This window comes from Cebus imitator, unplaced genomic scaffold (assembly GCF_001604975.1).
Source record: "Cebus imitator isolate Cc_AM_T3 unplaced genomic scaffold, Cebus_imitator-1.0 Scaffold376, whole genome shotgun sequence".
Lineage (NCBI taxonomy): Eukaryota > Metazoa > Chordata > Mammalia > Primates > Cebidae > Cebus > Cebus imitator.
In genome coordinates this window covers 1,683,283-1,694,283 of record NW_016107691.1, presented here as the reverse complement: position 1 = coordinate 1,694,283, position 11,001 = coordinate 1,683,283, and the positions used below count along the sequence as shown (strand labels likewise).

Below are 11,001 nucleotides of genomic sequence, written 5' to 3'. Positions count from 1 at the left end.
TTTTTTTTGAGACAGAGTCTGGCTCTGTCACCCAGGCTGGAATGCAGTAGCTCAATCTCGGCTTACTGCAACCTCCACCTCCCAGGTTCAAGCGATTCTCCTGCCTCAGCCTCCTGAATAGCTGGGGTTACAGGCACCTGCCGCCACGTCCAGCTAATTTTTGTACTTTTTAGTAGAGACGGGGTGTCACCATGTTTGCCAGGCTGGTCTTGAACTCCTGACCTCAGGTGATCCACCCACCTTGGCCTCCCAAAGTGCTGGAATTATAGACATAAGCCGACACCATGCCCTGCTATAGTTTCATTTTCATTATGGAGTTTTGAATAATTTTTTCCCCTTTCTGTCTTTTTCGTATTTTCCAAATTTTCTTTCATGGGAATGTTGATCATTCTTTTTGTTGTTGTTTAGTCTCAAGATCTGTTTGTGGATGATAATTCTTTTTTTTCATGCAAAAAGGATGAGAGTGATCCTCTCTATGTAGTGTTCCTGAGGGATCCAGAAAAACAAAAATGGATAAAAGACCTTTGGGTTTGGCCCTGGGCAGTCACCCTGGCTAGATCAGTTTCAGGGCAGTGCTAGGGTGCCAGCACAATGGATCTCAGTGGGTACAGACTGGAGCAGGCGCTTAGGTATAGTGATTAAGGCCCCAGCGTCTAGAGCTATATACTGTCCGTGATGATATCCACCAGCCATGGGTGGCTATTTAAATTTAGAGATAAATAAAAACTTTGGAAAGCTTAAAAAATCATTTCTTCAATTGCACTAGCCACATTTCAAGTGCTCTATAGCCCCGTTGACTTGTATCCCCATACTGGACAGCACAAACACAGGACATTTCCAGCATTCCAGAGAATTCTATTGGATTGTGCTGACCTAGAACCAGACTGCCTGGGCTTGAGACCAAACTGCTGCTCACTAGCAGTGCGACCTTGGGCAAGCTACCTAACCTTTCTGTGTATCAGTTTCCCCGTTTATAAAATGGGAGTGATCACATGACTGATCCCTTAGGATTGTTTCAACAGATCAAACATATAAAGCACTCAGAGCAGGGCCTGGCGTAGACTAAGCTCTCATTAAGTGTTAGGTATCAGGGGCTTCTAGGAGACTGGTAATGTTTTATTTGTTAACCTAAGTGGTGAGTACCTGGGTGCTCATTTTATAGATGTCTATATCTAAATATGATTTATGCACCCTTTTGTATTTATTATACATTTCAAAATAAAAGTAGTTTCCTAAAAGGAGTGAAAGGGGCCAGGCACGGTGGCTCACACTTGTTTTCCTTTTTCTTTTTTTTTTTTTTTTGAGATGGAATTTCACTCTTATTGCGTAGGCTGGAGTGCAGTGGCACAACAGCTCACCACAACCTCCGCCTCCCGGGTTCAAGCGATTCTCCTGCCTCAGCCTCCCGAGTAGCTGGGATTACAGGCATGTGCCACCATGCCTGGATAATTTTGTATTTTTAGTAGAGATGGGGTTTCTCCATGTTGGTCAGGCCGGTCTCTAACTTCCAACCTCAAGTGATCTGCCTGCCTCAGCCTCCCAAAGTGCTGGGATTACAGGTGAGCCGGCTCACACCTGTTATAATCCCACCACGCCCAGCTGGCTCACACCTGTTGTAATCTCAGCACTTTGGGAGGCCTGAAGCAGAAGGATTGCTTGAGCTCAGGAGTTCGAGATCAACCTGGGCTACATGCTGAGACCCCATCTCTACAAAAAGTACAAAAATTAGGCCGGGTGCGGTGGCTCATGCCTGTAATCCCAGCAGTTTGGGAGGCCGAGGAGAATGGATCCCTTGAGGTTGGGAATTTGGGAGTTTGAGACAAGCCTGACCAACATGGTGAAACCCTGTCTCTACTAAAAATACAAAATTAGCCAGGCGTGGTGGCGCATGCCTGTAATCCCAGCTACTCAGGAGGCTGAGGCAGGAGAATAGCTTGAACCTGGGAGATGGAGGTTGCAGCGAGCTGAGATCGCACCATTGCACTCCGGCCTGGGCAACAAGAGCAAAACTGTCTCAACACACACACACACACACACACACACACACACACACACACACAAGCCAGGTGCAGTGATGTGCGCCTGTCACCCCAGCTACTTGGGAGGCTGAGGTGGGAGGATCACCTGAGCCTGGGGAGGTTGGGGCTACAGTGAGCCATGATTGTGCCACTGCATTCTATCCTGGGTGACACAGTGAGACCCTCTCTCAAAAAAGAAAAAAGAGTGAAAGGGAAGTAAGAAAGTGAAAACAGAGGGTGGAGACTACCCTGGGGGAAGAAAGGAACTAAAAAGGTAGCATCTTGAAAGTGGGGGCAGAAGGGAGGGAGGTTTTCTTTTAGGGTTGGGGAGACCTGAAGATGTTCAAAGTTGAGGAGAGATCTGAGACATCTAAAAGATCCCAGAGGCCAGGCGCGGTGGGTCACGCCTGTAATCCCAGCACTTTGGGAGGCCGAGGAGGGCAGATTACCTGAGGTCACGAGTTTGAGACCAGCCTAGCCAACACAGTGAAACCCCGTCTCTATTGAAAATACAAAAATTAGCTGGGTGTGATGATGCATGCCTATAATCCCAGCTACTCCAGAGGCTGAGACATGAGAATCGCTTGAACCCAGGAGGCAGAGGTTGCAGTGAGTCAATATTGTGCCACTGCACTCCAACCTGGACAAGAGTGAAACTCCATCTCAAACAATTAAAATAGGGCCGGGCATGGTGGCTCACACCTGTAATCCCAGCACTTTCAGAGGCTGAGGGGGGTGAATCAGGAGTTCAAGACCAGCCTGGCCAACATGGTGAAACCCCATCTCTACTAAAAATATAAAAACTAGCTGGGCATGGCGGTGGGTGCCTGTAATCCCAGCTACTTGGGAGGCTGAGGCACAGAACTGCTTGAACCCAGGAGGCAGAGGTTGCAGTGAGCCGAGATTGTGCCACCGCACTCTAGCCTGGGTGACAGAGTAACACTCTGTCTCAACAAATACGTAAGTAAATAAACAAACAAAAAAGATATGAGAGAGAGGCAGCGATGGATGGTCTGAGGTCTTGGAGGATGCCAGAGAACAGACTCAGTGCATACAGAGGTTGGGAATTACCCCTGCAAGGAAAAGGAGCACTTCTTTCTCCTGGGCCAGTGGGAAGAAAACAAGAACAGGAAATGTTACAGATAAAAAGAGAGAAGGAAGGGAAATTAAGGGCATCCTGGGCTTGGAGGAGAGTATGTCTGTTGAGGGTGGAGGGTAAGAACTGCTTCTGTGAAAAACAGCCTCTATGAAGAAAAGAAACAGTTGCTGAGTGGACTAGAAACAAATGAAAAACGACAAGTAGCACTGACAACTCATGTATGGTAGATTTTTCTTCCTTTCTCCTTGTCTGATGCCTTCCACCAGGCTAGGCACACCCTGTATGTTCAATAAAATTGAGCAAGCTTTAGGTAGGGAGGTAGACAGAAAGTTCAATGTGTTCAAAGGCCACTAGGGGGCAGCCTTTAGTAGGCCACCAGAGATTTGACAGTTTTCCATCCTCACAGGATTTAAAATAGAGAACATCCGAGTTAGACTGGAATGCCCTTTGGAGGTAATCCATTTGGATCTCCTCTTGGTGAAGATGGGGAAACAGAAGTCAGATAGGGTAGGGGGCCAGGTGCAGTGGCTCACGCCTGTAATCCTAGCATTTTGAGAGGCCAAGGTGAGTGGATCACTTGAGGCCAGGAGTTCGAGACCAGCCTGGCCAACATGGTGAAACCCCCATCTCTACTAAAAACACACAAAAATTAGCCGGGCATGGTGGCAGGCACCTGTAATCCCAGCTACTCGGGAGGCTGAGGCAGGAGAATCACTTGAACCTGGGAGGCGGAGGTTGCAGCGATCTGAGATCACGCCACTGCACTCCAGCCTGGGTGACAAGAGCAGGACTTCATCTCAAAAAAACAAAACAAAGAGATAGAGTAAGGGACAGGACTTGCTCAGGTAACATTGTGGCCAAACGGATTGGAACCCAGGGCTCCTGACTCCTAATCTTCCATTCCTTCTACTGTACCTGGGTGCCTCTTCCCTCTCCATTTTGTGGAAGGAAGAGAATGGAGGGTAGTGGTGAGTGTGCCCGGACACCATTCAATGGGTACATTTCAGCGCACAGAAAATGTGCCAGTGCAGGGAAGGAATGGAAAATCCTGTCCTATTTTCCAAATTCCTCCCACCAAAGACCTCATTTCTAGTTTGTCCTGAATCCTCAGGCTGGGGCCAAAGAGATGACTGAAAATATCAGGGCCTGGACTCCAGTCTACAGTTCAGCTGGCCACACTCATTCTTGCTACGTGGCTCTTCCCTCAGCTTTCTCACTGTGACATTTCAGGAGAAGGGAAATGGCTGAAAAATGCATTTGATGGTCAGGGTACCCTTTATGCTTTACTCCATGTTGCTAACCAGCAGCTCAGTTGATGTACTTAGCAGCTGTCTGGCTGGCTCGTTGATTGCACGTGAGCAACCAGCTCCTTAAATGACGGCCCAGTGACTCCGTACCAGCCTCATGAGTGACTGGCTGGTACGCAGGCTGGCTGGCAAGCAGGTCCAGTGCCCTCAGCATAGTAGGTGCTTGATGGATATTTGCTGATTGGCTAGCTGTGCAGCCAGCTGGTTCCCTGGCTGGCTGTGTCTATCTGATTGTCCACACGGGCTGACTGTGCTCCATTCTCAGGGGCCATACCTGGTGGATATCATCGTCCATCCCGTTGCTTGCGAACTCAAAGATCAGGTCACTAGGCTGTAGGGTAATAGCCATGCTCTCTTCTCAGCGAGCTGACAGTGCGATTTACAGAGCCCTCCAGAGCTGTGGGGCTTTCTTAATGAAGAGAGGTGCAGTAAAATAGGGGGTGGAGAGAGCTGGAGAAGGTGGTGAGCTAAGCCAGGCTCAAGGCTGCATGCTGGGCTGGACCAACCACAGGAGCGACCTAGAGAGAAGGGAGAGATGGGGACAGTGAGTAAGTCACCCTTGAGCTCCGTTGCCAGAACTGCCAATGAACCAGAGCGACGCTGCCTTGCTAAGGCAGACTGCCAATAGAGGAGCAGCCGAAAGGGGAGGACGAGGAGAGAAAAAGGGGGTCACGGAAAGAAAGAAGGAGAAAGAGGAAGTCAACTGAATGGCCTCCCATGGGAAGTGGCTGAGTGCTGGTGCCAGTCTGGTTCACCAGCATCAGCATCTCGAGCTAGTCCCAAAGACATGCAGCCTCCCTCCCTGCCTCCTCTCCTTCCCCTGGAGAAACTGACAGATAGAGGAACTCTGGGCTCTCTCCACTCTGAAGACGAATCCCCAGGGCATGGGGGAGTCAGGGCGCCTGGCCGGGCCTCATGGACATGGCAGCAGCATGGAGAATCCCTGTAACTCCCTTGGCTTGGTGAAAAATCGTGTGAGAGGCTGAGTGGGGCCTGGGGGTATACAGAGTGCTCTTCTGACTCTGCCTGGCTCCAGTTGAAGTCAGCCTTATTTTACCTTGGGAGTAGGGACCAGTTAGCTTTGAGGGGCCACATCTACAGAGGAAGAAGTGGGGGTGGTCACACCCCTGCCTGCCTTGCTGTGGGGGGGTTGTGTTGCGTGAGGGCCAGCAGTGGCCTGACCCTGCTCTCAGGAATGGGACTCTCAGATGGAGCCACGCCTCCACAGAGCCTGGAGACAGAAGGACAGGTGTGTCACGCACACTGTTTTCATCAGCACCCCCCAGCCTCACCAGCACCGCCACCACCCACCAGAGAGCGTGGCCTCTGTGCTGTGTGTGGGTTTGTGTTCTTGGTTCAGCTTTGCTTTCAGTTTCAAGACTGAACTGTCACCCTGGGAACTGGCGAGGAGAGCCCCAGCTGGAGGAGGGGCAGGAGGAACCTTCCCCATCCTCTGGGGCTGGCTCGGGCCCCCTTTCCAGGAAATCTTCTGTGTTGGCCGCAGCCCAAACACATCTCCTCTCGCCCCGTGTGCCCTCAGCGCTCACAGTGTCATTCAGCGGCATCGGGGCTTGCATGTGTTTCCCTTGTTGCCACTCCTCAGAGCTGTCAGTGCAAGAGCGCCTCATCTGCGTGTTGTGGGTGGTCACACCCATGCCTGTCTCCCACAGCCCCAGCCCTCCCACCTCCCTCCTTGCCAGCCAGCTCTGCTCCTCCACCCCAATTGCTGGAGCTTCTCCACTTCCAGGCGCCACGTCTTTGGTCCCCTGGGCTCGGTTCTGAGTGTGTGGATGTGCGTGTGGGTGGGTCCACGAACAGCCTGGCCTCAGCATGAGCGCCTGAAGAATGAGAGCCATGTGCCACAGCAGAAGCCACACACTGCACGCCACCTCCTTGACACTCCCTTGACAGTGCCGGGGTGGCCAAACCTTCTCCTGGCCCGGAAAGAAATGAGGAACTTAAGAGAGGGGCAAAGGGGAGGAAAGGGAGGGGGACCATGGTGACCTCCCTGATGACCGCTCTCCCCCAAAGGAGACACCCAGGCCTCTCCTACTTCCTTTCCGTTAGCCCACAGGGCTGGCCGTGCCCCTGCCCCACCCCCACCCTCACCCCCACACCTTTCCACCCACCCCAGTAAAAAGTTGGGAGAAGTCACTCAACTCAACCGGTCAGGCCTGAATTTCCCTTTGGACAAGTGAGAGGTTGAGTACTTAGAGGAGGCTCCTGGGAAACTGCCGCCCTGGCTCTGGGTTCACTCCTCCCACCGCCGCCCCACCCCCACCAGACCTGGCCTGCGACCCTTTCTCCACTGGTCTGTGAAGCCTCCCAAGGCCATTTATGCTTGGAAGGTCCCTCCCCCACTGCTAGTCTAAGCAGCCCCAAGGCTTGCATTCCACAGGCCTTCTGTCTGCCTCCAGGAAACATTCTCATACTAATCAAATTAAAGGTGATCACTTTCACCTAATCCCACTTTGTCTAAACATGAAACTCCTGTGTGTGTCCCTTCCCCCAAGGTCACTCGCTATAGCTCTTCCCTTCCGACTTGCTCATCTCTTCTTCCCAGATCAGGATTTCATGTTGGCAAGTTCATTGCTGGAGTTATCTGGCTGGCCTACTTCTATTCACCTTCCTTACCTCCCCCATGAGACAGTGGCTTCCTTGAGGGCAGTGACAACTGTGTTAGACATTGATGAAAACTGAGCACCTTGCGTCATGCCTAGCATGTAGCAGACACTCAATTTGTGTTTGTGGAATGAATGCATGAATGAATGAAGGGATGGACAGATGGACGGATGGATGGGTGGAGAGATGGACAGATGGAAGGGTGGATAGATGGATGGATGGGTGGGTGGATGGATGGGCGGGTAGATGGGTGGTATGGGTCAGTCAGCATCTCTGAGGTATGTTTTCTGGGCAACATTTATCTGTATACAGTGGATGCCGGTAGGTGTCACGTACTCTGCCTTACGAGACAATGAGAAAAATGCACATACCTTCTGGGGTGACCTCTGCATGTTTTTGCATTGCCATTTACCCAGATGCACTATCTGTGTTCGCTGTGGGTGTGCAAGCGCACTGCGGGTATACGCGCATGCTGGGTGTGTGCATGTGTCCCCAGCATGGAGATGTGTGCATGAGAGCCTCTGTGTGTCAAAGGGCCGCCCTGGTCTGGCCGGCAAAGCCACAAGCTCAGTTGTTGGTTCCTCCTCCGGACCAGCCTCAGCTGCCTTCGTGAGAATGACAAACCCGAGCTAATGCTGGCTGGAAGTGGCTGTGCTGAAGATGGGGGTGGGGTTCTCAGGAAGAGAATGCCAGCCCCAGCTAGATATGTGGCCCATGGGTCTCAGGGGTGAGACTCCCCCAAGGTCCATCTGCTAGGGAGCTAGTGGGGGACGGAGGGAACCAGGGCCCTGCACTGCAGCGAACGGAATCCTTGGCCATCAATGCAGAGAGGTTTGAAATAAAAGAGAGACGATTCCCAGGGCGTTCTTCTCTGTGTCCACATGTTGAAGCAGCAAAATGCAGGACTTGGTGGGTGCAGGTTTTGCTGGCTCGGGATTGTGAGGCAGTACCCAGCACCGGAGGCCCATCCTGGTGATCATCTGCCCCGAGCCTGAAGCTGAGGTCTTGAAGGGGTGGAGAGGGAGGAAGTGGCTGTCCTGCTCTTTTGGCCAAGGCTAAGAACCCATCCCGCCCTAACCTTCCACTCCAGAAAGTTTCCCCCTCCCCCTTGAGATGTTTGAGGATTTGAAAGTGAGAGGTGGAGAGAGGCTCATTTGCATGTTCACTCACTCTCCCCAGCAGAGGAGTGAACCCCCACTTCAGACCTTCAAAATAACCTCCTTCTCCCAGGAACCTGAAACCAAAGATGCCACTACCAATAGGAGGCGTGCCCTGCGGACCGGGGGGGGGGGGGCACCAGGGGCTCCCCTCTCCAGTGGGTCCTTTGGCTAGGACGCAGCTTCAGTAGCCTAGAGCCCTGGATCTGCCTCCCCACAGAGTGGAGGATGCCGGGGGCACACACGGACACCGGCTCCGGCAACTGAGGTGCCTGGGAACCTCCGTAACTGGTGCTGAATCCCCCCACCCTGCTGCATCCTTGCACAGCTCACATCTTGCTCTGGTCACAGTCCACTGGCAGGGTGATAAGAGCTCCAACTCCCTTCACTCCCTTTGAGGCCCTACAGGGTCCCTGGCTCCCGCTGCCTGTCCTACTTGGGCCAAAAACAAAGCCGTTGTGTGAGTAGTGCCCTGGGGTGTTCTCTAAGTGTGTGGACCGCAGAAGAAGTGAGCAGGCGAAGGCGCCTACTTCCAGGCCTGCAAATACACACCTCTGTGGCTCTGAGTGTATTTCAAAACCGAAGCAAAATTGAAGTGGTTTGTGCTGCTCCTGTATCACAACTGGGCCCCCTTCAGACATACAGACCCTTCCTGGGGCTGTCACTGAAATATACCAAGCAGTGTCCAGCACCCACTCAGGGCCTCCCTGACAGGAAACCACCCCAGTGTGAAAGCCACGTCCACAGTCTCCGTGGAGTGAGTTTGAATCTACACCCACTCAGCTGAGCCAATGGCTCTCACAGAATTGCCGGTAACACCCGTGGCATTTTCACACATGCCAGGAAACATGGAGGCCAGATGGCCAGCTGAGCCACAAAGCACAGTTCTCCTTCTCCCGTTCCTTGTCCCCTCGGAGCCAGCTCTCACTCCTGAAATACCTCATCTTCCATGAAACCTTTCTGGAATTCTCTGGAAAGGAAGTGACAATTTCCTTCATGCCATTTCCCATTCCCCCAACACCCCTCCCCTACAACCACAAGCAAAATGGAAACTACCCCAGAAACAGCTGTACCCTCGACTGAAAAACAGCCCATCCCCCGGCAAATAGTCATCAAGCAGGGAACTGCCTGCTGCACCATGTGACCAGTGGCGTGGATTTAAGAGACAGAAGGCCAGAGTCAGGACGACATCCAGTGAATAGTCCTGCACAGAGCAGAATTCACCCATCCTCAGGACTCGAACCCACAACCTCACCAGTGAGGGCTTAACTCCAACGAGTGAGCTAACCCCCCTCCTCAAGCAAGTGTCCAGTGAAGGGGCCCCAGCCATGGTGTTTTGCCAGCTCTTTCTCCTCTGTTCCTTTCTACAACCCACTCCATTTGAGATGAAACCAGGAAGACGGAGGGAAAAAAGGTTTTGCAAGCTCTGTTGGTTGGGGTTTCTCTGTGCTTATTTACAAGAAACCCAGTTTCCTTCCTTGTCCCTCTGTCCCCACCTGATTCCAGCATAGGGCTTGTCCCAACTCTGACAGTGAGGTGGCCCCAGGACTCTTCCCCAGTTCAGCCCCTCCCCCCCCACACACATCCTTCTCAGCTCTCCTCTTCCCCTACCTTCTTCCCAGGACTTGATCTGTCCCAGAGGAGGAGTAATTAGATGGCAGGTCCCAGGCAAAGAGAAGCCTTCTCCTCTTTTCTCCAGAGGACCCACAGCCCACCCACAGTGTAGACTTCAATATCCTAGCAAGATGTATGACCATGAAAAGGCGACCATCTTTCTGGGCTGTGGTTTCTGTCATCCTTCGAGCGGGTGAGGGTTGTGAGTAATCCAGGCTTAGCAGGTGCTCACCAGGGAGTCTCGGGTGAATAAAGATGGCAGTGGGAAAAAGCACTTTGAAAATTAAAAAGCACTCATCCAGATGATGAGTTTCAGGTGACCTCCCAGAGAGCAGCGGGGGTTGCGGGGCCCCATGAAGCTTCAGACAGTGGACCCCACTGGCTCCAGAATACACAGAGTGGGGCTAGAGTGGTCCAGTTGTTGGGTAGGAAGGGGCTGGCTCCTCGCCTGGGTTGGGGGCCCAGCAGGGAGGGAGGAGCAGGCTGCTGTAGCTGGTGCAGCGCTCCGGGTCGCCTGTCCTAACCCCGCCCCAGTTCTTTGGGTTGTGGTTGTGCGGCAAGAAAGAGCAGTACACTACAGAAGCCCCACAGGGGAGGAAGAGGAGGGGAGGGTTAGCGACAAAGAGAACCTATTTCCCCAGCTGCCCTGAGAAGGCTAAAAGAGTACCCCCTGGAAGTGCCTGTGGCCACCACATCCCCATCACTACTGCTTCAGGGAGGAGTCGCAGGACAGTGGCCTTAAGCCAGTGACAGGAGAATTCACTGCAGGGAAAGGGAGAAAGCCAAGTGTGGGGCAGCCACGAAACCCTAGTATAATGGCCTCCCAGCTCCAGCCAAGGAGAGCCCCCAGAAGCCCCTGCGGACCCTAAGATCATGGGCTTTCCAGCTAGAAGCCCCAGCTCTGCCTTGGGGTTGAGGCAGGTCACTTTCCTCTTGTAAAACAGGGATCTCCTACTTAGCTCAAGGGGTTGTTACAAAAGGCCAATGGGCTAATGTAGGCAAAAGTTCTCTGTTAGGTCCCAAATGTGTTTTTCTTTTTTTATTTGAGATGGAGTGTCACTTACTCTGTCACCTGGGCTGGAGTGTAGTGGCACGATCTCGGCTCACTGCAACCTCCACCTCTCGGGTGTGCCTCAGCCTCCTGAGTAGCTGGGACTACAGGTGCACGTCACCACACCTGGCTA

The 11,001-nt window shown here is 52.6% G+C and overlaps 1 protein-coding gene across 2 annotated transcripts in view; it reads right to left on the bottom strand.

The window, feature by feature from the left end:
• ELF4 (E74 like ETS transcription factor 4) overlaps positions 1–11,001 on the bottom strand; it is a 48,486-nt gene that overhangs the window by 10,173 nt on the left and 27,312 nt on the right. For both annotated transcript variants that reach the window (XM_017507521.2, XM_017507520.2), the window contains exon 2: positions 4,699–4,942. In XM_017507521.2, the coding sequence (XP_017363010.1) occupies positions 4,699–4,773 (75 nt within the window). In that variant the 5' untranslated portion in view covers positions 4,774–4,942. The remainder of the gene's footprint in view (positions 1–4,698; positions 4,943–11,001) is intronic.